The sequence below is a fragment of the Gallus gallus genome, chromosome 14 (assembly GCF_016699485.2).
Source record: "Gallus gallus isolate bGalGal1 chromosome 14, bGalGal1.mat.broiler.GRCg7b, whole genome shotgun sequence".
NCBI classification, from domain to species: Eukaryota; Metazoa; Chordata; class Aves; order Galliformes; family Phasianidae; genus Gallus; species Gallus gallus.
In genome coordinates, this window is record NC_052545.1 from 14,482,028 (window position 1) to 14,509,232 (window position 27,205).

The following is a 27,205-nucleotide window of genomic DNA, read 5'->3' on the forward strand; positions in this document are numbered from 1 at the left end:
CCCGGGGGGTGGGGGCTGTTCATAGACGGAAGTCACCCACCGCGATATTCTATAGCGCCCTTTGGTCAGCCATACAGACGCCAGGTTTTGTCAGCAAACAGGCAGGAGTGATGTGTGTAGGGAAGGGAGCAGAGGAGGGTACAGAATGAATCCAGTAAACTGAATTTTAAGTGCTGTTAATGTCTTTAAAACATCTAATGCTCTCCTACGGTGCTGCATCTCTCCTGAAAGGAGCGCGGAGCTGGAACAGGGCAGACATGTCTGCTTAAGTCGACAAATGCCAGTTTGGAATAAGATACTCAGCCTCAATCCACCCAGCAAGGGGAGCGGCTTTAAACCAAACGAGGGGCAGTCAGGTCTGATGACAGATTTTCTCTGAGAGGGCGGTGAGGCGCTGCCACCGCTGCCCAGAGCGCCGCTGACGCCCCATCCCTGCAGGTACCCGAACGCAATGGGCGCCGCAGCCGCAGCCACACCCCGGGGGAGCGGCCGCTGACAGCCCTCCCGCCCACGTGACTGCGCCTGGCCAATCAGCGCCGCCGCGGCCCCCGGCCCCGCGGAGGGTGCCGTCCTGTCCCGGCAGGCCTTGCGCGGCGGCGGCGGTGTCGGTAAGATGGCGGCCGTGAGTCTGAGGCTCGGAGACCTGGTGTGGTGAGTGTGGTGCGGGCCGGCAGCGGGGCGGTGGGGCACGGCTCAGTCCGGCCCGGCGGAGAAGGCGCCTTCCGCGGTGCCTCAGGGAGTGGCGCCGAGGCTCCGCCCGGAGCAGCGGAGAGGCGGGTGGGGCGGCGGCGACGACGACGGCGGGGCTGCGCCCGGTTCGGCCGGGCCGGGCGGTGCCACCCTGAGCCCACGGCAGAGCCCGAGGCGCAGCAGCGGCGGCGACGGCGGGGAGGGAGGGGTTCGGGAGGGCGGGCGCTGAGTTTCGCCGTTCCTTTTCACGCCGCCCCCGGGGGATGGCGGCGGCGGCGGTGGTGGTGACGGCTGCCGGGCTCGGCCCGAGAGCGTCGAGGGGAGCGGACACGGCTCGGGGCTGACGTGGGGGGTGAAGGAGGGAGCGGGACTGAGGGGCGGTCATTGCCTGGCTCGGCTGGAAATGCGGTCTCCTCCCGAGAGGGGCGAGAAGGAAAATAAGTAAGCGAGTGAGGTGGTGAACGAGAGCAGCGGCGCTGCACTTTGGGAGTGCGTCAGCCAAGCAGCACAATAACATGGGAAAGCACCTTTTTGTTTTTTTTTGCAGGTTAGGATGTTCTCCTTGAAGCTCCCAGAAGTTACTTCCCTTTGTCACTCCAGTTTTACCCTCCAGTAGTCGGAGAGCTGTGGTTTTGTATTTCCCGATCGGGAGAACTGAGGGGATTCCTTCGAGGCCTGTAAGCACTGATCTCAGAGTGCATAGGCTCTGCTTCACCAGACAGGTTAGGGCTTCCTGATAGGGCTTGCAAGAAGTAGCTAATCCCCACCACACAGGTTTGTGCGTTTGTCTCGGGTAAAAAGAAAGCTGTGCTCCTGGCTGTGTGACAGCTGCAGTTCCTCATCTGAAAAATGGACAGTGCTGTGAAGCTGTTTAGTATATACAAGAAAGTAAATAAAGCTTCCTTTCAGCTCCATTTGCTTCTAACAGGCATTTGGGTAGCACAGTGCTCTTGGTGTTGGAATGCAGATCATCCTGCTTTAGTTTTGTACGTGACAGCCTAGGCAGCTACCATCCCTGGCACCATTGCAGAAGATCTATAGCAATGAGACAGTAACATACAAAAAGCTTAAGCATCTTGTTCAGCACAGGGATGGAAGCATCAGTTGTGAGCTGTGAGTTTGGTTAAAGCTCTGCCTGATCATCGCTACAGAATCTTCTGGGTAACATTCCCATCTCAGGAGGGGATGGAATGCCTCTTGTTGGGAGTTTTTTTTTCCTTGGGAGTTGGCAGACCCTACAGATTCTCTCTTGCTTTCTTGCAAGGCACCAACCAAATGACTTTTGTGAGAGTACTGCAGCTTCTGTAGGTGGGAAGGGTAAGGTAGCAATAAAGCTGGCATGCTGTGGGCTAAGGCTAATGTCTCTTCTACTCCTCTGTGGAAAAAAAATAGTTTTATTTAGTTCCTGTAATGGAAACATGAACAAGTGTAGGAAGTAAACGTTTCTGCCTTTCTTTGGCTCTTTTCTATCTTTAGCACATCACCATGTGTGGTGGCAAATATCTGAAGAATGTGACAGTGGAACACCTAGTGCAGGGGTCCTGCGAATTAGTGCTTCCCTGTGAGAACTTCTAAGTATCTCAGCTGTCTGAGCTGGAAATCTGTCCCTCCTGTCCTGATGGGTATAAGTTACTGACCTAGTCTTTGGTTTGGTTGCCTACATCACTGCTTATCCCAATTCCTAGTGAGAGAATACCCAATCTTACAAGTTCAATAAAAACTGTACCATCCAGTCTTTCAGGCAGTGCTTTGAGGCTGCTGCTGGTGTTCTTCTGACTTAAATTCTGATCGTGCAGCCAGTTCATGCAGACTTTATAGAGGCTTAGTTCGGGTACAGGTACCTACCAGTAACAGCGTGTCGAGTGCTCACGCCTTGCCTGTCACGGTAGGTTTTGACTATAAATTGTCATTAATCTCTATGAAAAACATGACGTAATAGAAAGAGGCAGAATTGGGATGTTGTGGGTTTTTTTTTCCCCATCTCTGATCCTACTGCCTAATTCTTCCATTTCTCCCCAGGGGGAAGCTGGGCCGGTACCCGCCATGGCCAGGAAAGGTGAGTTGGGTTTTTCGTTGTTGTTTTCTTGGTGGTTTTGTTTTTCCCTCTGCACACACAAAGCTTTACCTGAAGGCTTTTCAGTTAAAGATTAGTATTAGGTTTTGCTTTACTTTTTTATATACCATCCGCATGAATCTAAACTGTAAACCAGTTGGGGTTTTAATCGGTGTAGAAGTTCACCCTGTCACTGAGCTGTTAGCTCAGGTGCAATGAAAAGCGGTTCTTCCAGCACTGGAACTGATTGTTTTCCCCATACCAATCCCTATCACCTTCCAGGGCGCATTCTTCTTCTCTTCCATAGTAGCTTGGTTAAAGTAATAGAAATAAAGAGTCTGCCTCCAAGATACTGTTTTAGAGCAGTGGTATTTAAGTAATAATTATGGATGTTGAGTGTGGTTGTTTTTTATTTTTTATTTTTTGTTGATGAAAGTCCAAGAAGATTTAAAAGTGGCACTTTTTTATAATTACCGTTTCCATTTAAGAACTTTGTTTTTATTTTTGGTGTATGTGTGAGGTGTGAGCATGCTCACACAAAAGCACACCACAGAGGAAAATGAGATTAGCGTGGCTGACAACCATAAGCGTTTGGTTTCACTCCAGTCTTTGGATCAGTTAAAGTCCAGGCTCCCCTGTGGTGTCACCTGTGTAACAACGGCTGCTTTTCTCTTGACCAGTACTTAGTGCTTTACTTGCAGAATAGTTTGCTTATTAAGAATACAAAATAATTTATATTAAAAATATAGATAAAAATAAAAACAACCACACTCAACATCTATTATTAAGGTAGCAAAGTGGAACAAGTTCCTCTAAGTGAGATTTGATCTGATAAAGTTAAGAAAGATTCCTGTCTTACCTATTGTGAGCAGCCTTGCTAGGGATTGGTGCTGATGTAGAACTTTTTTTTTTTTCTTCACCCTGCTGCTGCGTATCTAAGGGTATATATGAGGATACACATTTATTTGTAGCAGATTCAAGTTATCTTCATAGTTAGGATTAAAAATAACAAAGTCTGCAAAAATTCAAATGCCAGATAATAAAATCAGTATAATCTTTCATTATGTACTTTATTTTAACTTTCACTTTTAATTGCCTTCAGATTGTTAATCCACCTAAAGACCTGAAGAAACCTCGTGGAAAAAAGTGCTTCTTTGTGAAGTTTTTTGGAACAGAAGATCAGTATGTAATGCTTGTTGTCATCCAATGAAAATACTGCTCCATGTAACATGTTTTTTCGTGGAAGAAAGTTTTCCCAATGCAGCGAAGTGTGGGTTTGTGAGAGTTTCATTGATCTACATGGAAAGAAATCCATCTGTTAGTGCATGCTGTAGTCATCATGGTGTATGAAGGCTGTAAAGGCTTATGTACTCGGTCACATTAGGGTTTTAGTTGATGATGGGAAGGGAAGTTCTTGGTAGCTTGCCATTTTTAGGGGAGTAGGTGTGATGTGACTGGATTAGGTTTTGTCATGTAACTGTTTGAGAAAGGTGCAGCCAAGGGCATTCATGTATTGCCGTGAAGAATAACGTGGCTTTGTACTTGCCACTCCTGATCAGAATGTATTCTCATGCCTGATGATTGAAAATATTCTTTCTGAGCTTTAGGAAGACTTTGCAGCGTTGGACTTCTGTAGGCTCTCTTCTTGCGCAGCAGAATTTGTTGGTTCCAAATATACCTGCACAATGATATTTACAGTCTGGAGTAAAAAAGCTGAAAACTTGCCTTTTGTGAAGCTGAAAATGATTTTGCTGGTTTTCACTTTTTCCCTTTGTTTGTTGCTATTTGGCATTAAGTCATGCAATCCTACAATCATTTGCAGAATTTCAGAAAACACCTTATTTTTGGTGGGGACAGAAGTAATGAATCGAGACCAATTAATGGATATTTCTTAAGGAAGCTGTTTTCAATTAGAAAAAATACTAAGCAGAAATAATTTTAAAATATCAGTAGTCCATTTCAAGGCCCGGCTGGATGTGGCTCTGGGCAGCCTGGTCTGATGGTTGGCAACCCTGCACATAGCAGGGGGTTGGAACTGGATGAGCATTGTGGTCCTTTCCAACCCAGGTTGTTCTATGATCAAGACTTGAAATCTGTACTTGATGGAGCAGGAATGAGTGCTGCCCACGAACAGGAAGGTTTGCTGGATCTCTAGTACCATAAGGCAGGTGAATGTTGAAGTCAAATAGTGTTTTTGATGTTTTTTTTTTCTTGTTAACTAACTCAAGCTCTCAAAGTTCTTTACAGAAAGGGTTGTTAAGCACTGGAATGGGCTCCCCAGCGAGGTGCTTGAGTCACTATCCCTGGATGCGTTTAAAAACTGGATGTGGTGCTCAGGGACATGATTGAGCAGAGGGCTGTTAGAGTTCTGGTAGTGTGGTTGGGTTGAGGTTGGACTTGATGATCTTGAGGGTCTTTTCCAACCTGAACAATTCTATGAATCTAAGCTGAGGAAATCGACTGTTTCTATCCTGTTAGGTTGCTCTTGATTCTTGTATTTTGTGGTTTTGGATCAAATACAGAGATGTTCTATATTAAGAAGAGTTTGGAGCAAGCAGTTATAGGTCTTAAGGTTGTGTCGCTGAGATGAGCAGTTTGATTGCAGGTGAAGAGTTTGGACATACGAGTAGTTGGGGTTTACTCTGTTTCTAGATTCTGGCTGGGGAAAATGCAGCCATCTCACACAGTGTGGTGCTGAATGCACACACCTGCAGGCCTGCCCCTTGCACCCCTGTTGCTTGTGGGATTTAATCAATTCCTGCTCCATGATTACTGCTCAGAAACTTGCTTGCTTTGACTTGCATACCCTGTCTGAAAATTGATTAGAAATAAATACTGTCTCCTTTGCAGCCCCTAAAATAATGTGTTCAGACAGGAGAGAGAGACTCTTGTCTACCTGTTCTCTGAGTTATAGAGAGATTGGTGTTAGAACTGTGAGAAAATTCTTATCTTTGAGCAGAGACACAAAAACTGTAAATTGTTTCACTTAAAATGTCGATGTCCGGGGGGGGGGGAATTTACTTATTTTGTCTAAGTAAACTAATGTGTTTTGCAAACACTTTTTTTAAGGTGTATATAAACAGGAAGTGGAAATACCAAACTGACAAAAAGTCACTAATGAACAGAATTAGAAATGGGAGGATGCAGAGCTCCTGTTGCTGGCTGTAGCCCATGGTCTGATGAGTACACAGGCTTGTACTGGTATACCAGTGTGTGTTGCTCCTGTTTTCTTGCATTTACATCTTTCTGCCCCTGCCATGTTTGCAAGGTGATACTAATACACCACTGATCAAATTTCGTGGATCTTCTGTTGCTGCCTTACTGTGCCAAGGTTTAACAGGTGGTTTTTGGGCGGGAGCCCTTCACTCGTTGTCACCTTACACAGGTGAAGGCAGTGCTTGTTGGTGGGTAGAGTCCTCAAAAAGCTCTGAGGGTGGTTGCAGGCCAGTTTGTCAATGGATAGGTAATCTCAGAGCATGGGTAGTCTGTTTTCTTCTGAGGAATTCTGGAATGCCACCATTTCAGTCTGGGGAAAGGCTCTTTCCTCACATGGTTCCAGTTTCCCCTACCAAAGATTAAGGAGAAAGCTGCTTAAAAGTGAGAATTGATTTGCAGTGTGACTGCACATATGTGAGCAGCGTGGCTGAGTGAATGAAAATGTTCTGCTGTGTTTGGCAGTGTTTTTGCTGTAGTGTATAGATAGGCACTGGTTAGTCTTGAAATCCTGAATGATTAGGGATACAACTGTAAAGAAAATTCGCTGCTTTAACTGTAACCTTGGACATGATACCTGCCTAAGGTATACGTAGTAATACTTACTGGCTTAGTGTGATGCTGCAATGTCCAAGGGAATACTTTACCTGGAAGGCTCTATGTAGCTGTGGTGAAAGACACAAAAAGGAGAGTATGTGTGTGGTCAGACTGCTCTGTAAGTGTTGGGTTTTGAAAGTTCCTGCTGAGCTCTGTGTTCCGTGTTTGTTCAGTTGGTAGAGTTGCTCTGTTGCTTTCAGGCTGGTAGATTTTCTAGAAGAGAACTATTTTTACCCATGGAAAAGGAATTTGTTTCTTGGTTTAAACTGTGACATACACACCTGTACTCTACTGCAGAGAAGGCCATCTGCACGTTCATAGCAGTAATGTAATGTCCGTGTCCTGTTCTAACAGACTTCCTTAGTTGTGGTGCATGTGGACATGAAATGCCTCTGTTAATAAACTTACTCTCCAATAGTGAGATTTTGTGAGTCTGTCTGGGACTTACCTTTCTGAGCCTCTGTCCTCAGACTGATTTCACATTAGAATGATTCTTCATCCAAAATCAAGAACAGTTGATATTTCCAGCCCACGGAAGTGACAAGCGTGCAACAACATCCAGTTATTGAAATTTAAACTTTTCTAAATTGCAGTGGAACTTTGACCTCTTACCAGTGTTTCTATAGCTGTAGTTCTTAGCCTGGAAAATAAAAGAGGTTTTTCCAAGCTACAGTCTTGTCATAGGAAATATTGGTTCGGCATTCTGGTAATCGAGGGCAGTGGTATAAGAACTTAAAAGTTGGTATGCGTGCTTCTTTCTTGCTGTTAGTCGGTAGGATGACTAGGCTGGCAGGCCCGTAGTCTGCCAATCTTCCATTAATTCTTAGCGCATTCCATCCAGTTCCACATATTCTTAGATTTCATGGCCTGTTTGAAAACTGTTTGGCTTTTTCTAAGCTAACTACTTAACTGGAAGTAGCAGGAAGTCCTACAGGCTGTGGGCACGCGCATGCATGCTGTAGAAATGCTGTGATAGCTGAACAGTCTTGCAAGTCATGCATCAGTGTTAATAGAAAACTGGAGCAGCCTATTCTTACTCAGAGCACCTTTTTGAAGCATCAGTACAAAAGTAAATAGTCTCACTGGAAGTGCTATGGTTGGGGGTCGCTTCCTGTCTGTTGCATCAAGGAAAAATGGGAAGAAGCTGGCAGTCCAAGGTAAATAGAGTCATCTGCAGCCTATTTGCAATAGGCCCAACAGCTTCAGCATAGGCCTCTGTCTTCCCATCCTCCATACACTGTTGTGATGCCAACATCTTTTCTCTTCTTATGCCACTATTCTCTCTGTTTCTTTTAGGGAGAGAGAAATTATTGGATGTAGTCTTTATAAAACATTTTTTGAGATCCTGAAATCAGAAGACACTTTAAATTTGTCAAGTGTTGGATGTGACGCTTTGGGAATATAAGGAGCCAGAGGCTATCATAGAATCATAGAATGGTTTGGGTTGGAAGGAACGTTTAAGACCATCTCGTTCCAACCCCCTGCTATAGGGGACACCTCTCTCTAGCCCAGGATGTTCACAGCCCCATCCAGCCTGGCCTTGAGTGCTTCCAGGGAGGGGGCATCCACAACCTTGCTGGGCAACCTGTTACAGTGTCTCATCATGCTCAAAGTAAATAATTTCTTCCTAATATCCAGTCTAAATCTACCCTCTTCCAGTTTAAAACCATTTCCCCTTGTCCTATTGCTACCTGCCCTTATAAAAATTCCTTCCCCAGCTTTCCTGTAGACTCCTTCAGGTCTTGGAAGGGCTATCACATCTCCCCAGAGCCTTCTCTTCTCCAGGCTGAAGAGCCCCAGCTCTGTCAGCCTGTCCTCGTAGGGGAGGTGCTCCATCCTCTAATCATCTTTGTACCCTTCTCTGGGCCTGCTCCAACAGCTCCATGTCCTTCTTGTGCTGGGGGCTCCAGAATTGGACGCAGCACTCCAGGTGGGGCTTCACAATAGCAGAGGGGTAGAATCACCTCCTTCATCCTGCTGGTCACACTTCTCTTGATGCAACCCAGGATATGTTTGGTATTTTGGGCTGCAGGTGCACATTGCCAGCTCATGTTGAGTCTTTCATCCTCTGACACCCCCAAATCCTTCTCCTCAGGGCTGCTCTGAAGCCATTCTCCACTATAGGCTGAGTGAACAGAGGATTAGCTTCCATTGCTGCTGTTTTCAGCTGGGCATAGCCCATAGAGAGCTCCATGTTGCTGTAAGCAGGCTGCTGTGTGCCAGAGCCAGCTGGAATGTTGTTAGACATCTCTCAGCAGAGTGCCGTAGCTGAACATTAGTGCAGTCAGAACTCTTTGGCCCTGTGCTGCTGATAGCTCCAAAGATGTGTCCACTGTACATTTTTCATTATTGCACGCTTCTCTCAGCATTGGCCTGCTGCTTGTTCTTTTGCAAAATACTCCTTCCTTTCAGTTGCACAGCTGCTTGATTTTACTTAAATTAGATCATTTTTGTGCTTCTTTTAAATTTCCTCTAAAAACTGTACGTACCAAATCAGAGAGCTCAGCTGTGTGCTTTTATTCATCATGATGCCAGTACTGATGATAAAGTGCAGCATTCCATTTTTGCGTCACAAAACCCATCCTGATTTTCTCCATCTGGCTTCTGTGTTGTGTGCTAGCTAACACTGACTACTTACAAACTCAGGCTATTCTCCTGTGATTTTTGAAGCTGGCTGCGTTAGCACCTAGTGTGGGCCTCTCAACTGACATAGTGTAAGCGTTGCAAACTTTCCCATGCTCCAGTAAGTAAAAGAAATTTGGAGGTAGTGCCACCATTTAGCATAGCTATCTGTAAGTTTTGCCAAATGTGGGTGTATGTGGAACTTCTGCCACTTCTGTCTCTCCAGTTTTTCAAGTTGTCTTTAGGAAGTGATATCTTCAGACTGGAAAATGGCTAAAAGCAGTGTGCTTTAAGGCCTTGTTTCCTGTACCAAGCTCATACAGTGGCTGTGAATCTGTTCCCTCTGTGTTACTTCTATGCTACTGTTCTCCATGCTGCTCTTGGTCACACTTAGCTCTGCTTTACCGTGAGCATTTTAAGTTTTGTTTGTTGTTTGTGACTAGAATGTGGATATTTATAAGGGTTTTTCTAGGAATGCTATTTTGAAAGGGACGAGAAAGGGCATGGAGAAATTAGCAGAGAAGTCTGCTACTAAAATGTCAATTTTTTTTTACACCTTTTTCACTTCCTATTTAACCAATTCTTTACGGGTATCAGATGACTGTGCCACGATATGAATACAGTCTCATCTTAAATGTGACAGCTTTAGTAACATGATGTCACTGATGTTTTTCTTTTCTAGGATGTTCATTCATTGCTGAGCTGGGGAGAAATAGTAGTTCCTTTTAAATGTTGCATCCTGGAGACATCTAAATAATAGCTGTGAGGTCATTGTTTAACAAAAAAAGAGATCCTGTGCAGAAACGTGAATGAATTTGTTTGGTGGAAAATGATTTAGTTTTCAGGTGTCTGAAACACACAAATGCTTTATAGATGGACTTGCAGTATCAGAAGACGTGCTGTACCTTACAGAAGGTCTTCTAAGTAGGTGGCACACACAGGATAAACTGGAAGAGACCCTTTTTGTTTATCTTCCCCTGAGGCAGCACTGAAGACTGTTTCTTACTTGTCAGTTTGCATCTGAGATCTCTGGTCTTCATCTTGGGTGATCACAAGTGCTAAAATGTACCTTCAAAGCCAGGGAGCAGAGAGCTTTGTGCTTCAGGCTTTCTCCATTCCAGTGGGGAAAGTAACGGGGAAAAAAAAGGAATAAGCATGTGCAGTGAAAAGGAGTAGTATGTGCAGGTAGAAGGAAACATAAGAGAATGCCTTGGAAGAAGAGGCACTTCTTATTCTGTAATTCAAATCTGGGAACAACACTTAATGTGCTTTCTTACAGCATACTGACAAATTTTATTTCCTTTGTATACATGATGGAAAGACCTATTATGGGTTGATGTTGCATAATACCTGGGTTTGCTTTGTCCCTGAGAGTCACAAAAAAGGCCTGTGCATCTAAGTGAATGTTAGGATATGTCACTGTGAAGTTTGGGCACATAGGAAAGGTTCCCCGAATAGCTGCTGACTGCAGACTCCAGTCTGAAAACAACGATTTGACTTGCTATAGTGTGTTAAGTCAGTAGTTATATAAACTAAGCAGAAAGATTCAGTTTGGTGTGCAAGAGAAAACTGAGTTCTGCTTCCAGGCTATGTCAGAATCATGGCATATTCACTGTATGGCAGTATGGAAAGGATGCTGCTACTTCTGCAGTCAGCTCTGTCAGGAGACCTTACCTCTCCATATGGGACACAAAAAGTTTATCTTCAGTGAGCTGATTTCTAACTACAAATAGTGGTTAATAGAGCACAATGTGTTTGAGCAGGGGATTGGTGACTTTTAACAGCATTATGAACAGATTAATAGTAGGGGCTGTCAAATACGGATGCATGTGATTGTGGATGTTCCTCCTGGTGGTACAGGAGTGGTCACTGGACAGCCTTTGTTCTGAACAGGTGCCTGTGATTACATCTAAGGGCTGGTCTGCTGATAGAGTATGTCAGTAGTGCTTAGAGGAGGGTAATGCTAGCATAAAAGGATGTGTACTGTGACCGAGAAACCAAGTAAGAGTGCCAGAAAAAAGTTCTCAGTGAATGCAGACATTGCAGTCATTCAGGCTGTGGAAAGCTTGTCTCTGGACAAGAAACGTGTCTCTATTTCTAGGAGTTGGGTGGTTGAGCAAGCTGCTGTTGGGGAATATAACTGATTTTTTTTTTCTCTGATTTCAAGTGCTTGGATCAAAGTGGAGCAGCTGAAGCCTTATCACCTGCACAAAGAGGAAATGATAAAGATTAACAAGGGTAAGCGCTTCCAGCAAGCCGTGGATGCTGTGGAGGAGTTTCTTAGAAAAACCAAAGGCAAGGACCAGGTGAGTGAGTGGGATCTCCTTTACCATGTACATAAACACAAGTCTTGGTATGAATGATGGTGAAATGTGCATTTATTTGAAAGTCGATTGCTTCTGGCAATTTGCTGGGGAGGATTCCGTTTTCATTTTTGTCTTTTTTTTTTCTCCCAATTTAAAATGTTTATTTTTTCCTAACCTTTCCTCTTCTCCATCCAGTCCTGTCTGATGAGGGGTGAAAAGACTTGTTACGCGGATGGAGAAACTGAAGGAGGCTAATTGATCTGCTTATGACGAATTTATAAATCAATCTTAAGTCTTGGACTTGGATGTGATAGCTACCAATCTTACTGTTAGTGGAAGTGCATACGTGTGTATGCACTCCCAGTGAGTCTTCAGATGTCCTGTTCTGTTACTCAGTGACTCAAAGTGAGCGTTTTCACAGGTGAACTAACAAGGAACTTCAGTCACCGACTTCAAGGGGCTAACAGTCTAGTTTTCATGTTCCCATGCTGTTGGTTTGCCTGATAGTAATCAGCATGGGGGTCCTTCGCATCCTTGGTTTTGCATGAAAATCATTCTAGCTCTTCTCTACTTTCCTTACCGTCTTCTATTCTGTAATCTCTCAGGCATCTTCCCATAACTCCAGTGAAGAGAAGAATCGGCGTAATTCCAGTGAAGAAAGAGGCAAGCAGTCTGCTGGTGAAGAGAAACGCAAAGCCAGTTTGTCTGAAGGGAAGTTGAAGAAGGGCACAGGGGAAGGAAAAAAGAGGGTCTCTTCTGTATCGTCAGAGAGAGGATCAAAGTCACCTTTGAAAAGAGCCCAGGATCAGAGCCCCCGAAAGCGGGGGCGTCCACCCAAGGATGAGAAGGTTTGTGTTGTGCATGTCCGCCAGTGCCCTCTGTGGACTTTGCAGGTGGACTTTAGGGATGACTGGCACCTTAACTAATAGGCCAGCGTGAGGAGTCAGTTCAGGATCAGAATTTTTTTTAGCTCTTCCATGTTGCTTCTTCTGGACCAACTGGCTGTTGGATACCTTTGACAAGCACATTGTTGATTCTTCCTGTGCATTTTTAGTTGTTAGTTGCTTTGAGTGGTTCTAGTTATATCTTTGAGGGGGCTTTGAGAGCTGTCTCATGAGACTCCATCCTTTCATCTTACCATCACTCAAATTCACTTTATCTGGGAAGGATTAGTGAGGAGGTGTGGCTTCATCCAATTCCTGACTTTTCCCATCTCATCTGCTTTACATGATTAAGTGATTTATAGTCTCTTAACTTCACTCTCTGTGCTTACTGAGGGTGGGATGTTCTTAAGGACTAAGGTCTGAAGAAGAAATTCTTATAGCATGGGAATAATGCCCCAGAAGAACTAGTTGTATTCATTTCTGCTTTTATACTACAGAATATATTTCCATTCTCCATTATAAAGGTCCATCACTGGAGCGTTATTATTTTATCCTCATTACTTCCATTGTTTACTTCTGAGTGCCATGACAGGAACAGTAGCCATCAATATTTTGTCTACTGTCATGCAGAGTATCCGTCTTTATTTATTGTGGAGCTCCCTGTTGTGGTCCAGATCTTTCTTGTCCAAATGGATAGGAATTTCAGTGGATTACTACAATGCACTCTCTTCACTGGAGACTACACCTGAAGACTGTTGGGAGGTTTCAGCTGCTGCACCATGCTACAACAGTGTGCTTGCTCACCGCTGCTTCAGAGGGACTGCTCTACTCTGTGCCTCACAGCCTTTGCTTTCAGTGTGCTTCAGGATGCAACTCAAGATAGTTGGTTTCCATCTCCTGAATTGTTACAGGATTGGCTTTAACAGGTTGAATAGCAAACTCTTGATGCCTTGGTGGTAAAATGAAGCTGGTTGTTTCAGATATTAGCTATGAAAGAGATACTGGCTTTTTTTTTTTAGCCAGTTTCTGTTAAATACATCATGTGACAGAGCCCATCAATTTCTCCTTCTGGAGGAATTGGAAGAAGGGGGGCGTGGATGCATACTTGTGAGTTACTATTAATTGTAAATCTTTTGACTTGACTGCAGAAAAGCACTTTATCAGCACCTTAGTTTACCGTTCTGAGATGTTGCTATAATCACATTGTGTCTTTGAATGTATCTGTTATGATAAAGCCCTGAACCATTTTTTCTCTAATGTAAAATGCTTTTTCGTCTTTGAGGTAAATTCAATCCAAACTAATCAAAATGAATGGTGAGAGAATTCCAGTAGTGCTGACACACTGCATGCTTAGCTTTTAGTGTATGAGCTGCCTTAGGGTATTAGAGAGAGCTTTGAGTGACTTAATTACAGCACTAGAAATTTTTACTGGGAAACTGCAAGTGGAGTGGCTTCAAACAGCTTACCACAAAGTTCACCAGGTAGGGGATCAATGCCTTGCTGCAGACTGTGAAAGTAAGCTGGTTTTTGTAGGAAAGTAACTGTGCAAGTTCTGAAAGGCAGTATACTGATAATTAGAGAAATCGCCATGAAATTTTAATAGCGCTGTCATAACACTATTTTTCAACCCATGACATAAATTTGAAATCTTGCATTCTGCTTACCTGGGTCTCATAATTTCCCAGAATTATTAGTGGTAGGGAGAAGAAAATGTTTGTCGCTGTTCTGAATTACTGCAGCATTGGGATTTGGGATGTATTTTTTTTCTTTCCTGTTTCATTTGTTTTGTTCAGTCACAGTCCAGCTAGCTTTCCAAGCACTAGAGATGCATAAAATTCAAGGATCCAGTTTTTACTGAGGCGTGGTCTATCTAGAAATGCCCTGTAGGCATAAATGTTCATGCAGATACTCTCATTTTAAAGTTTATATGGTTATTTTCTAAGGACCAACATGACGACTTATGTATCAGAGCAGATTTCATCTGTGCTTTGCCAGTTGAAGCAGCAATGTGGTCTCTAAAAAGAGAATTCTAGTGTACAGTGGCACTTTAAGGTTGGAGACTGATGTCTAAGTTGTCCTTGCTTCCAGATGGAACGTTTGTATCAACGTCAGTTACCTCCAGCAGCCTTGTTCTTACTTGTTTTATAAACAGTGCTCATCTCTGGTGGTTCTTTGTGGACACTGAGATACACTGTGCATTTGCAGGAAGTGCATTTCATTTCTGAATCTTCATCTCAGGAAGGTAACACAATATATAGAAGCCCTTCATATTCTCTTCATAAATCGTAAAGACCTATGTTTTAATCTTTACCTGTGGAAATAAGGATGAACAGATCAAAATTTATCAACAGTAAAATAATGGTGCTCTAAGTGTCATTGTGACATGTTAAGGAATGGGAGCAGTCCATGTATGATTTCCAGTTTCATGCATTCTGGAAACTGCAACAGGTGTGACTATATGAGGTGCACACTTAGAAGGTTTTCCTGCTAACAGGTAGGCTGCTGCTTTTTTTTTTTTTTAACGACAGTGGAGGATGAGAACAGCTCAAGCCTCTGTCTGACTGTGGTGATGTTCTTTACCCATTTGTTTAGCTTTTTGCATCCACCAGAGGGAAATGCTGGATCAAGTGTGTTCATTTGTTTCTCTGCTCATTGCATGTTTACACAAGTGTGATAATTCCCGTTACAGCTTCTGGAAAATCCATTCTTCATATGTAAATGGTTGAATTTTGTTGTTGACAGTTCATGTTTTTTGTTCTTGATTTTTTTTTTTTTGTTGATAATACACTGCGTGCTTGACCTCTTTGTGGAAAGGCATGCGTAGTGCTTTTCAAAACTGTGTGTGTGCTCTTGCAATCATTTTGCTATTATCAGCCACTTAGCCGGGTTGTAAGCTCTTTTCTGATGTCCCTTGTATCTTCTCAGGACCTCACAATTCCAGAGTCAAGTACAGTGAAAAGAGTGATGACTGGAACAGTGGCTGGATTTAAATGGCCACCGAGCGTCAGTGAGGTGAGAAACCCTGGGCTGGCTTTACAGCCTAGTTCTGCAAACTTAGTTCCTAGGTGAAGATTATGTAAAACCTTTTGTCTCCAATATGAAATAGTGGAGTTCTCCCTTCTTCTTAAGGTCATCTCTTTGTCATTCTGTAGCATAACAAAGCTGGACAGTACCTTTGGGCAGCTAGTAAGTATGTTGGAAAGTGAGATTTTTGTCCTTGGGGAGCAGTCTGTAAATTCACACCTAACTTGTTGCATGTGTTTTTGCACTTCTGATTTCAAAAATATTTCTGTGACTGGCTTTCCAGAACTGGAGAAGAAGACTTGGATAGGCTCTCCATGTCTGGATAATGTAATATTGGATGGCTTACTTCAGTTTCCTTCATAAGCAGCTTTTGGAAGTCTTTCCTTTTGTACATAAATAATGAAATGATCAAGCGGAGTAAGAAGAGTGCAACTCTAGGCTAGTGCTTAGAGTGTTCATTGGAGAGATGAACTCTCCAGCTGCCCATCATGTGACTGCTGAGATTAATGTTCAGCCACTACCCACCATTAGTATGTTTTAAGGAATTCCTTGGGAGCTGGAAAGTGTTTTTATTTCATTAGGAGAAGGAGGTGGGATATGGGAATACAGATGAGGAGGAGAGGCTACTTCTTCCCTTGTTAATCCTGCTTATAGTTTTGTTTTGGTTTTCCTGCAGAAGTTCAGAAATAAGGGATTTGACTTGAATGGCTTTGCTTTTGGAAATGAAACACAATGTAAACTGCTATATCAAAACAAGTTGCTTGATAAAGCTGTCATGCATTAAATATTTCTCACCTGAAGTTATTGTCGTGCAGCTCATGAGAACAGGGGTATAGTGCTGTGGTTGCTCAGTGACTCTATGGGAATGTTTCTGAGTCTGTGCTTTTTCTCTGTAGCCTCTGAAGGACAGTGATCCACACTTTCATCACTTCCTGCTGAGCCAGACGGAGAAGGTGAGGATTTGGCAGACAGGATAATTCTGCTGATCGCCCTTCTTTGGCATCCTGCCCTTTGCTGGGATGAAGGTCTAAGTACAAGGAGCATACATAACCAGCTCTGAAATTCTGTTCTTTGGGGCATGACAGCAATGAAACTCTCGTGTGCAATCTTGTCATTTGGTTACTTTCCAGCATTTAGGTTTAGAGTGATTTGGCAGTGAGGACAACAAATAGTTCAAGACATCAAAGATTACCTAGCACCAGGATTCAGCAGACTAATTCTGTTAAATTCTGCAGATTGAATATAAAGGCTAGAAGATGATGTTTTACTAATTACAGCCCTGTTCTTTGTTTGACAGTTGTCCTTCCAATTTCTTCATCTGGATGAATTTGTTAATTAACTGAATATGGCAAGAAAATTGCCCCTGACTAGAAAAGCTCCATGTAAAATGTAGCCAACTTTAGAGTCAGAAGCCATGCAGGATTTTATATTCAGCCCGTGAATGTCAGGAGGAAAAGAAAATATCAAATTAAATGAAAAACAGCTTATATCTGGTTGAGGATCTGTGCAGAGACAGATTAAGAGCAGCTCAAAATAAGCAGCCTGAGCAGGAGCAGCCTTCGCCACACAGTTTGTTGTAAGCCACGTGCCGCCTTAGGTTAACAAAAACACTTTGCTTCAGCAGCTACACTGACATAATGAGCACAGGCCGGACGGTGCTCTACAACAGGCTGTAGAGATCTGTTTTCTTTGATTCAGATGTGGGAGTGTGGATATGCTGTATCCTCGACGCTGGAGTGCCTGCCATGTGAACTACAGAAAGGATTTTGTAGTTCCTGCGTCAGAAAACAGTCTGAATTGTTGGAGTAGGGTAGGAAGGGAAGAACTTAGTATGTTACAATAGGGCTTTATTTTCTCTGGTTGAGGGAAGCCTGAGATTTTTCCTGTGCTGCAGATGGTGTGTGGGTGAGCTGCCTGTTTTCTTTGTAGCAAGGATACAGTCTGTTTGCTCAGCAGAGCAAATCAGCACTGTCCTTCCCCTGAATGCTTTGTTTTATCCATACAGCCAGCTGTCTGCTATCAAGCCATCACAAAGAAGCTGAAGGTTTGTGAAGAGGTGAGGCAGATCTTTGCTTTGATGGATTTTCTGTATTGTCATAAGGACTGGCAGTTCCTCCAGAGCTGTATGGTCTTTTTTTTTTCTTCAGGAAACAGGATCCACCTCCATCCAGGCAGCAGACAGCACAGCAGTCAATGGCAGTATCACACCCACAGACAAAAAGTAAGATCTCCAACGCCCTTCAGCCATTTCCCTTCCTTTTTCTTCTTTTCATCTCATACACGCGGCCATTATCCATCTTGTCACTGAGAATAAATAAACCTAACATTTCTCTTTAGAGATCTCCTCTGTCCTTGTGTGAAACACTCGTTTGGGGGGAGGTGGGAGGGAGGCAGCTAAAAGCAAAACAGGAGCTATACTGCAGAAGAGTTTAGAACAAGGTCTTCCCTGGATGTACTTGCATCTCAGTGCTTTCCTGCAGTTGCCCTTTTCCTGCAGGGCACGTTGCAGAACACGAAGAAGCAGTATTTCTGAATGCCATGTGAGGCAGGACGATAAAAAGATATCTTTCTCCAGTGGTGCGTGGCAGTTGACTAGGGCTGTTTAATTGCTGTCCTGAGCATGTAGAAGGCGAACGGAAGAGGGAGGCTCCCAGCACAGGAGCTTTGCTATGCAGCACGTGAGCTTTCTGGTTTCTTCTAACGTCCCCGTTCTCCTTTCTAGAGTGAGACGAGCCTCACTTAAGCTTCCTGTTTCACTCTGTAACTTCCGCTGTGTTCAAACTGCGCTCAGGCCGCAGCTTGCTGTTTGCCGTTGGGGTCATTTCTCATGGGATATCAGTTCTCAGCTGTACTCAGGGGGAATCAAAATAACGATGAAGCTCTTCAGGTAAAATAGTCTCTTAGGAATGCGTGGCTCAGAGCTGGATTGGGAGAGAGGAGGTCTGTTTCAGAGCTTTGTAAACAGATGGACATTAAGCTGTTGAAGGAGCCTATAGTGACTTGTTGTGATCTGTTTGAATTAGTTTGCTCTAAGAAAAAAAATCGGTTGGGGAGGTGCAGGTGACTTGGGAAAGCCACAGTGCAACTGTAGTATGGCTGCTTACGAGGAATTACCTTTCGGGAATTGTGAGGCTGAGGTTATATCAGGCATATGAGTGAATGATTCAGAATTTCCTACTGAAATTGTGGTTAGGTATGAAGCTATAGCTGCAGCAGTGGCTGCCAAAGAGTTCCAATTACAGGCAATTATGGAGATGAAACTTGTTAGTTTATCATCTTTTTCTTGAAATGAGGGGAGCAAAACTCTCCTCATCTTAGGAGACGGAAGGCAGCAGTTACCTGGGACTGTCACTTGTGTTGACCTGTACGGGACTTCTGTTTCTCTGTCAAATTGCAGCTATGGAGAGGTGTTAGGCTTTTGGTCTGTGTGTGATGCATAGTACAGTAGTTCTTTCTGAGTTTTACTGAAGTAAAAGTAGTAAAGTATCATTCAGTAGTATAAACAAGTCATTGTATGCATGACTCAGTTCAAAAATCAGAAGGTAAATTAGAGAAGCATCTGCTGATGTGCAGTTGACCTCTTTTTCTTCAGTACAGCAATGGCTAGCAATGGAAAGCACAAGAGCAGCAAACTTGATCAAAAGCAAACTAATGAAAAACCAACAGCACCTCAACCTTTAGCATTTAGCTGCTTTTCTGAAGCAGACTTGAGTCTTTCTAGAGGAAATTGTTAGTGATGCTTAGTATGCAAAACGAACACTAGCTTGCTGTTACAGCACAGTATCTCCCCAGTTTGGAAGTCCTGTTCTGGCTGTGGCTGCGTTGTAGTCTGGTTATTGCTGGTCATGCCCCAGGTTTTGTTCTTGATGGCTTCCAGGATCAAGGGAAGCTGACAACAATTGCTTATCTGTTAAATAATCCCTTCCCTGCACTTATGCTTCTCTCTTCCCTTCAGGATAGGATTTCTGGGACTTGGTCTGATGGGAAGTGGCATTGTCTCCAACTTACTGAAGATGGGTCATACTGTCACTGTCTGGAACCGGACTGCTGAGAAGGTAGGCATGTATCTTAGATAGAGATAGTACTTTCCTTTTTTTTAAAACATTTTTCTACTACCTCTGGTCACCAATCAGCGGTGCCTGGGAGAGGACGCTCAAGAAACACAGTTTGCCACCTTGTTTTATTATTCTTTCCTGAGTGCTTGTGGGTGGCCACTTCGTACTAGAAGCTGTGAACAGTTCCCACCACGTTGCTGTATTGATATTAAAAGTTGCGGCTTTGTGTCCCTGTTGAGGACTGTAACATAAAGTTCTTCCTGGGTATACTGCTGATTCAGATAGCTAAGTCATTGTGTTTTGGAGCTTGACAAAAGGACCATGTGCTGGGAAGTTGATCCCAGGAGTGGTGTGGTGATATGCTCTGCTTGACCACAGCTTCATCTACACATCTATTGTACTGTTTGCAGTAGCTGAAGATTCTGTGGCAAATGTGCTGTGTCATGACATGTGACCAGGTTAAGAAGGTTCCTTTTCAGGGTTGAAATGGAGTTGAATGGCTACACAGTTATATTCCAGCAACTTAGTCTCTGCAGTGGAGGAGAAAATGTGCATGCATCAATTATATTGTAAAATAGCAAAGGCAAGAGGGGGGGTTCTGTGGCTACTGGGTTTAAAGGATGTTTTCTGACTACAAAACATGGGGATAGGGTGGGAAGGAACTAAGAATTTGAAACAGCAGCCCTTTAAAACCTGTGTCAGTCTCAGCTGTGCATATCCTGTTTACTGTTCAGCAACACCTTTTCCTCTGTTCACCCGTTTTTTTGCACTCTCCTAAAAACTGCAAGGTTCAATCTCTTACAGTATTTCACGTAAGCCTTCTCTCTTGTGCCTTTGTTTTGAAGTTCTTCACTTGAAGGTTCAGAAAACCTGCAGAGGAGCCCCTTGGGCATAGGAGATGAATTAACAAAACCCAACCCAGCTACTGACTAATTAATACACTTGACTCAGGTTGAGCCTGGCAGTGAAGTTTGTTTCATCAAAATTCTAGAGAACCCATTTGGTTTGTACTTAATTTTACTTACATTTCAATTTGTGATTTTTGCAGTGTGATTTGTTCATCCAGGAAGGGGCACGGCTGGGAAGAACCCCTGCTGAAGTTGTCTCCACCTGTGACATCACCTTTGCCTGTGTATCAGATCCAAAAGCAGCAAAGGATGTAAGGATTAGCTCTTGTTCTTCCTCCACCACTGAGTGCTAGTCCTGATTCCTGCTGATGAAGGTAGCCTGGGTTATTGTAGGTGCTGGGCAGGACAGATATGTAAAATTGTTTCCCAGCAAAGTCATACTTACCTCCCTCCCTTTTACCCCCAGAAAGATAATCCATGGGATTAGGTTTTGATATCATTTTTAGAAGACTACCACTGCAGTGCCAGACTTTCTTGGACTTGGAGGGTTTGAGTTTCTTTGCAGACACCCTATTGCTTTACCGCTCTTCTGTTCCTCACAGCTGGTGCTTGGTCCGAGCGGAGTGTTGCAGGGGATTCGACCAGGGAAGTGTTATGTGGATATGTCCACTGTGGATGCAGATACAGTCACAGAATTGGCCCAGGTAATCACATTAGCTGATCCTCTAACACTTGTGACTCAGCAGCAGTACAGCTGTACTTGTTCCAGGCTTTAAGGTGTGGATGATACAGATGTTTTGTAAGATTTCTTGACTTCTTCGAGGGGAGACTCAAGTCTCAAGCACATGAGACAGAATGAATTGTCACATCTTGACCAGTGAACAGCTGGACAAAATGTACTCTGGTGATAGCAGCAAAGCCTGTAGATTTGTCAAGGCTGTCAGGTGGCACCAGCACAAACTGCCTGCTGAGTTTTTTAACCCTATGGAAGTATTTACTTGGTATAGATCTGGTACAGATCTGATATTCTGTATCACACGGTATCTGGATGTGTGAGTGTCCTTAAACTGATAAAATACATAATGTTATTTTAAGTGCCCTGGTTATGGGGAAAAGAATGTCTTCATATTTCACTCTGTAGAAATTTTTAAAGGGAGGAATGATGTAGAAGTGGTTTGGTTTATTTTCTTCTTTGACATTTTGATTGTTATCCTCAGCCCTTAAATGAGTGTGTGTTATTGCAGGAAGAAGGGAAGATAGCATTGATGAAGCTATAAGCAGAGATGATGCTGTAGTGCATAACACAGGAATTTGTAAAATGCATAGTCACACATGTTAGTAAATGTCTGGCCAAAGAGGTCTGTCAGAAACCTTTCATCTTTGGGGAGGAGGGGTTAAATACAAAGTAAATAATCTGATAGTGCTATTCCTTGTGAAAAGCTTCAGCACTGTTTCTTCGCCATTACAGGGTGCCATGACAGAAGCACATAAGCTCAGCTGCTGAAAATATTCACCATTAAGATAAGAAGTGTTGCTGAGAATGAGGCAACTTTTGTGCTCAGGCATACCTTTCAGGGTGTTGTGCATCATGTTAGGTGTATTACAGTGCTGCCCTCTCCTGTTTTTGTGTCTAAGCTGTTTGTGCTTTGAAATTCTGTCCTCAGACAGTGCTCTTGCTGTGCTGCCTATTCAGGATCAATGCCTGCTGTTTATGCACTGCTAACCAGAGATACTATTTTTCCAGGTGATAGTGTCCCGGGGTGGTCGCTTTTTGGAAGCACCAGTCTCAGGAAATCAGCAGCTATCAAATGATGGGATGCTTGTGATCCTGGCAGCTGGTGACAGGGGTTTATATGAGGACTGCAGTAGCTGTTTCCAAGCGATGGGGAAGACCTCTTTTTTTCTAGGTAACTGAAACACTAAAGGCCTGATAGCAGATTCTTAGTCAGTGCAAGGACTGGGATATTCAGGAAGGAGTCTGAGATGCATATGTATCATCTTTGTAGGCTGTTGGCAAGAAGGGCTGGCTGTTTTCTGTTTCCATAGGCAGTATTGGAAACCAGCCTGCTCCTCTGGAATTCTGCCAATTTCAGAGCCTTCAGACTGAGTTTTCTTTTTTGAATATTGTCTCATTTTGGATAATCAGTGGTGCTTTTTATTTTTAAATGGTACTTTAATTTCTTCAGTTGTTTGAGTGCATGGGAAACAGCTAAGTTTTCCAAAGCCTGTATGGGGAAGGGGCAGCTATAAAGTGTTTGGGATCAGTATGGAAAGCATAGTAGTGTTAATAATGCGTGGGGTGCGTTAATGCTGCGTGAGGGGAGCAAGCCTGCTGCATCTGTTCTGGAGGAATGTATTTTGCTTCCAGGTGAAGTAGGCAATGCTGCCAAGATGATGCTGATTGTGAACATGGTTCAAGGCAGCTTCATGGCTACAATAGCAGAAGGACTGACTTTGGCTCAAGTGACTGGTCAGTCCCAACAGACCCTTCTGGATATCCTCAATCAGGGACAACTTGCCAGCATCTTCCTGGACCAGAAGTGCCAAAGTAAAGTTCTCTTACGTTGTTTTGTTATAGGACATTTGTTGCAGTCTGTCAGCATTTCAGTTAACGATGGAAGGAAGGGAATCATCCCAGCTTCATCAGTGTGGGATTCTGGGTGCTTTAAGCATTCTGAAAATGAAGAACTGAGTTCTATTCATTAACCTTTATAGACAGAGACTCTGAGAATACATCTCAAGCTCTGCATTGTGTACAGCTTGCTTAAGTCTTGAATTGACAATGATGATTTCATTGGGATGGGGTAATAAGTGAAATGGAGAGCAAGCTGCTCAGAGATCTGAGCTTACTTTGTCAGTGCTTTATCTGCTTTATTATCTGCTGTGGTGGGATGAGGATACAAAGCAGAGAAACAGAAGAGCTAAAAGCGGTGTTCCTGGTGATCACCGTGGGAAGTTTGGTGTTGAATTGCATGACCTTGCAGTGTGATAGGCTTGATTTACTTTTGTCATGTTTATTCTTTGCATGCGTTCCTCTCAACAGATATCTTGCAAGGAAACTTTAAACCTGATTTTTACCTGAAATACATACAGAAGGATCTTAGATTAGCTATTGCACTGGGTGATTCTGTCAACCATCCAACTCCTATGGCAGCTGCTGCCAATGAGGTGAGAGTTCAGATGTGTGTATTACTCAGTGTTTCTTCAGTAGGCGGAGTTAGAGCTGTTTGTCGCCAAGGGACAAAGTCTAAGAGTTATGTGCTAAGACAAAGGAACAGTAATTGAAATGTATTCTGAGTAGGATGGAATTTAATTTCATTTGATGGTAGAAGCTCTTATAGTATTACATCAGTGAAAACAGATGACCTAAACAAAACCTGGAGTGTTCTGACCTATGTTGCTGTATTTACTTGAAGCACTGTGCAGTTTTCTGGTTTGTAGTGATCAGGAAAGTAGTTTTTCTGCTAGGGAAAGGTTTCCCATAAGAGCAGGCACTGATCCTTTTCTAATTTCTCTTCTCTAGGTCTATAAACGAGCAAAAGCGTTGGACCAATCAGACAACGACATGTCTGCGGTGTACAGGGCCTACATCCACTAGGCTGCATCATTCTTACTGTTAATACTATGATTATTGATTAATATTATTATGATACTGGGTTTTAACTCTGGACCAGTCCATCTCTGTCTCTCCATTTCCTTTTATACACAGACTTTGAGATCTGCCATGGAGGCAGCTGCTGCGGTCAGCCTTCCCCTGGTGGCAGAAGGGGGGGAGGAGGGGGCTCGGATTGTTGCAGTCTAATTAGAAAATCCATGCCATGCACTGACAGTCATGGAACAGAACAGTGGCGGCTTGTTCAGAAGCTCTGAGGCAACTCTGCCAGAAATCTGCTGCTTGGCTGCTTTTATTTTCTTCTTTGTATGCTTGTCCAAGATGCTGTTTCTAACGATCCCCTTTCTCCTTTGCTGTGAAATAATGCGTGTGTTGGACTTTTTGCATCAAGGGGACAGGTGACATACATCCCATCTACCTGTGAATATCTGTAAAGTCCTTGGTCCCAAGTAAGGTGAGGAGCATTCCTGTTTATCACCCACTGTTTGAGAACAAAGCACCTCCCGTGGAGGAGAATGACAGTTCCAGAAGGTAATGGGGTTGCATGCAACGCTCTTGGTTCTGTTTCTTTTTAAACTTCCACCTCCCCTGCACCTTGATGGAGGAATTCCTCATATTGTTGAGAACAGATTGCATCCCTGTCTTCCCCTGTACAGACAACTCTAGCATAGGGAACACAAACCTTACTGAAAATGAGAGAATACCAGCATAAGTAAGTGTGGCCTCCTAAAAGGCTAATGGCAGCTGCCCATCCCACAAACAGCATGGGAGCTTCACACAGATTTGCATAAAAAGCTGCAAGAGAAACATTCAGCTTAAAACTTAGCCAGAGGTGTTTAATTTGGTGAAGGAACAAACTTTAGGGGGTTGCTCCTGGCCTTAGTTTGCGTTACTTTAGTATTTGCTTTCTTTTTTTACCCTAAGAGTCAATAATTACAAAGGCGTCTTGGATTTGTAGCAGTGTCACAAGCAGAGTGATGAGTCTGAAAGGTGTGAGAGGAATGATCATGGTGCCAAGAGATGGAGGATCCTGAGCTCCTTCCCATGCTATCTCTGGCCTTTGCATGGTCATTTTATCTGTTGACCTGATTGCCCATCTTCAAAGGTGGGTGATAATTACCTACCTCACAGGGATATTTTGTGTAATGATTAGTGATCTTTATACATGTCAGATTTTCTGTAAGTATTCTTAGTGTTACTACTCTGAGTACAACACTAGCACAGCATGAGAATATTCCCTGTACTTGTGACTCTGCTTGTGGCCGGGTACCAACTGCTAGGAAGACTGGTGGATGTAATGGGAGGCTAATACTGCTGCTGAGCTGTAGTCTAAACACGTGGGACTTGAACTGCAGAGGCCAAAGCTGAAGAGCAGAGATGATCTCTGTTGGTAGCAGAACAACCCAGTCCAAAGGATGCCTGTCTGTAAAAAATGCACAGAGCATGTTTGTTTATTTTTAACCTCTCAGTGTTAGCCTTTTAGGAGGATTCTTCCATTTTAGATTTGAGAGTTAGTAAAATGCCAGTAAGAAATGTTATTAGTCAAAGTCGCTGCTCAGTGGCACAATCTCCTCCCTTCGATTGGGATTCTGAAAGAAAGCAAATTAAAATTAGACCACGCTGCTCTAATCCTTGAGGTCTGCCCCTCTCACCATCTTATTTTTCTAGGAACTTAATGGCTATTTCTGAGAATTTTCCTGTGGCTTAGGATTTCTTACCGATCCTGCTATCTGCAGCAAGTGTATATGGTTCAGGGGCACCTTATTAAGAAACAGAGGAAGTTATCAGATGCTCATTGTGAGACATGACATCTAACATCTAATGCTGTAAATGTTACTTGGGTGAATATTTCACCTGCTGCAGTCACTGTTATTTGTAGGCTAATACTGTGTTACGCATTGTGTCCTGTGGCAAACATCTAGGAATAGATCTGTTAGGCATTTCTTTGCCCATTTGTCAGTGGTATCTCTGAGCAGTATTAGTTATACATGTGTTTCTTTGACAATACAACTGTCATCCTGCATGTAGATATTCATATTAAAGGCACATATAAGTACCCAGGAAAACCGCCCATCGGCCTGCTTCCAACCCTTACGTGTTTCCCATCTCAAAGAGCTCAGCTGTTAGCATCAGCAGTCCTTGATTAAACACATTGCAGTTAGGAAATGGCATATTGAGGGCATCTGCAGATAGTTGTGTTTTGGGGGTGGGGGATAAGACCACGTGTCTTTGTAGCTTAAGGTGTGTTTGGGAACTAAGGGAATGGGAAGTGCTTTCCCAGAGCCATTGAGCGCAGAACTGTTCCTGGTCAGTGCAGCAGGCTCTTGGAGTAGATTGAAGAATGGGTCTGAATGGATGTCATCGAGGATCTCCCTCTTTTTACTCCACGGTGCCTCTGCAAACTGTGGGAATGCGAGAGGAGCTCTCAAGTCTCACAGCATACACTGTATAGGGAGTTCAGAGAACTGTCCCTGCCAGAGGGATCCCGAGGCGCCTCGGTGCTGCAGGCCTCGTTTCCCAGAAACGCTGCCTTCTCAGAGCAGAGCAGAGGTCGTTCTTCCCGTGGGAGCTCCAGCTGCAGACTGGTTGGGTGCTCCCAGCTGTTCTGCAGCCTCTGGTGGCTCTGTGGGGGGGAGGCGGCTGCGGGCTCTGCGGGGGGCTGGGATCGGGGCACGGAGCTCAGAAGTGGCTGCAAAGCGAGGAGGAGCGGTCACATGGTGGAAAGCGGGCTGTGCCTGATGCTGCCTGAGGCTGACGCTGTCGGTCTCGGTCGGGTCCTTTTATTTATATCTGTAGCCTCCGAACGTGGATCTTGCTCTGTTCCTAGGCCTGAGATGCGGGGAGGGAGGGGGGAGCTGCGGATTGAGAGATGCTCTGATGAAACTGGCTAGTCAGTGTTGTCTTAATATTGTTGACAATTCTGTAAAGTTCCTTTTTATGAAGATTTCTGTTTTAGCAAATTGCGTTTTTTTTGACTCCCTCCTTTTTAAAGAGACAATGTGACACTTGTGAGAAGCTTGTAAGAAAAGCAGTTTCTTTCCTCCTCAATGATAGATCCTATCGTTAATTAAGGTTGTGAATTTTTATTTTTTGCCTTGTTTTTAATTAACATTTGTCATTCAGAATAGGATGTGTGAAGATGTTTAAATGGCAAAACAAAAAGATTTTTTGTGCAATTAACAAAGCTACTGGCGAAAAGAATAAAACCTTTCTTGGTAACACGACGTTGTTGTGGCCGTTTCTGAAGCGTTAAAGGGGGTCCGCAATGCTGTGGGGCGGCTGCAGGACAGCAGAGCCCTT

At 43.7% G+C, this 27,205-nt stretch overlaps 1 protein-coding gene across 5 annotated transcripts; it reads left to right on the forward strand.

The window, feature by feature from the left end:
- The first annotated feature begins 592 nt into the window (after nucleotides 1–592).
- GLYR1 (glyoxylate reductase 1 homolog) lies at nucleotides 593–27,129 on the forward strand. 5 transcript variants are annotated; one of them, XM_046900671.1, is made up of 17 exons: nucleotides 593–651; nucleotides 1,238–1,412; nucleotides 2,710–2,746; nucleotides 3,846–3,925; nucleotides 11,343–11,481; nucleotides 12,087–12,329; nucleotides 15,291–15,377; nucleotides 16,286–16,342; nucleotides 17,395–17,445; nucleotides 17,537–17,610; nucleotides 19,345–19,444; nucleotides 20,493–20,603; nucleotides 20,895–20,996; nucleotides 22,037–22,199; nucleotides 22,661–22,840; nucleotides 23,336–23,460; nucleotides 23,816–27,129. In XM_046900671.1, exons 5-17 carry the CDS (start codon nucleotides 11,395–11,397, stop codon nucleotides 23,888–23,890), a joined length of 1,455 nt encoding a protein of 484 aa, XP_046756627.1. In that variant the 5' UTR covers nucleotides 593–651; nucleotides 1,238–1,412; nucleotides 2,710–2,746; nucleotides 3,846–3,925; nucleotides 11,343–11,394; the 3' UTR covers nucleotides 23,891–27,129. The 5 variants fall into 5 exon arrangements, with proteins under 5 accessions (XP_046756627.1, XP_046756626.1, NP_001006572.2 ...); XM_046900670.1 differs by having other exon boundaries at nucleotides 1,238–1,367; NM_001006572.3 differs by lacking the exon at nucleotides 1,238–1,412.
- The last annotated feature ends 76 nt before the right edge of the window (nucleotides 27,130–27,205 follow it).

What these genes read in the sequence shown, in the direction of transcription:
- GLYR1 (NM_001006572.3), top strand. Translation starts at nt 614, where the DNA reads ATGGCGGCCGTGAGTCTGAGGCTCGGAGACCTGGTGTG. An exon ending in GGAACCGGACTGCTGAGAAG is followed by an intron (nt 19,445 to 20,492) that starts GTAGGCATGTAT and finishes TGATTTTTGCAG; the next exon opens with TGTGATTTGTTCATCCAGGA. An exon ending in CAGTCACAGAATTGGCCCAG is followed by an intron (nt 20,997 to 22,036) that starts GTAATCACATTA and finishes CTATTTTTCCAG; the next exon opens with GTGATAGTGTCCCGGGGTGG.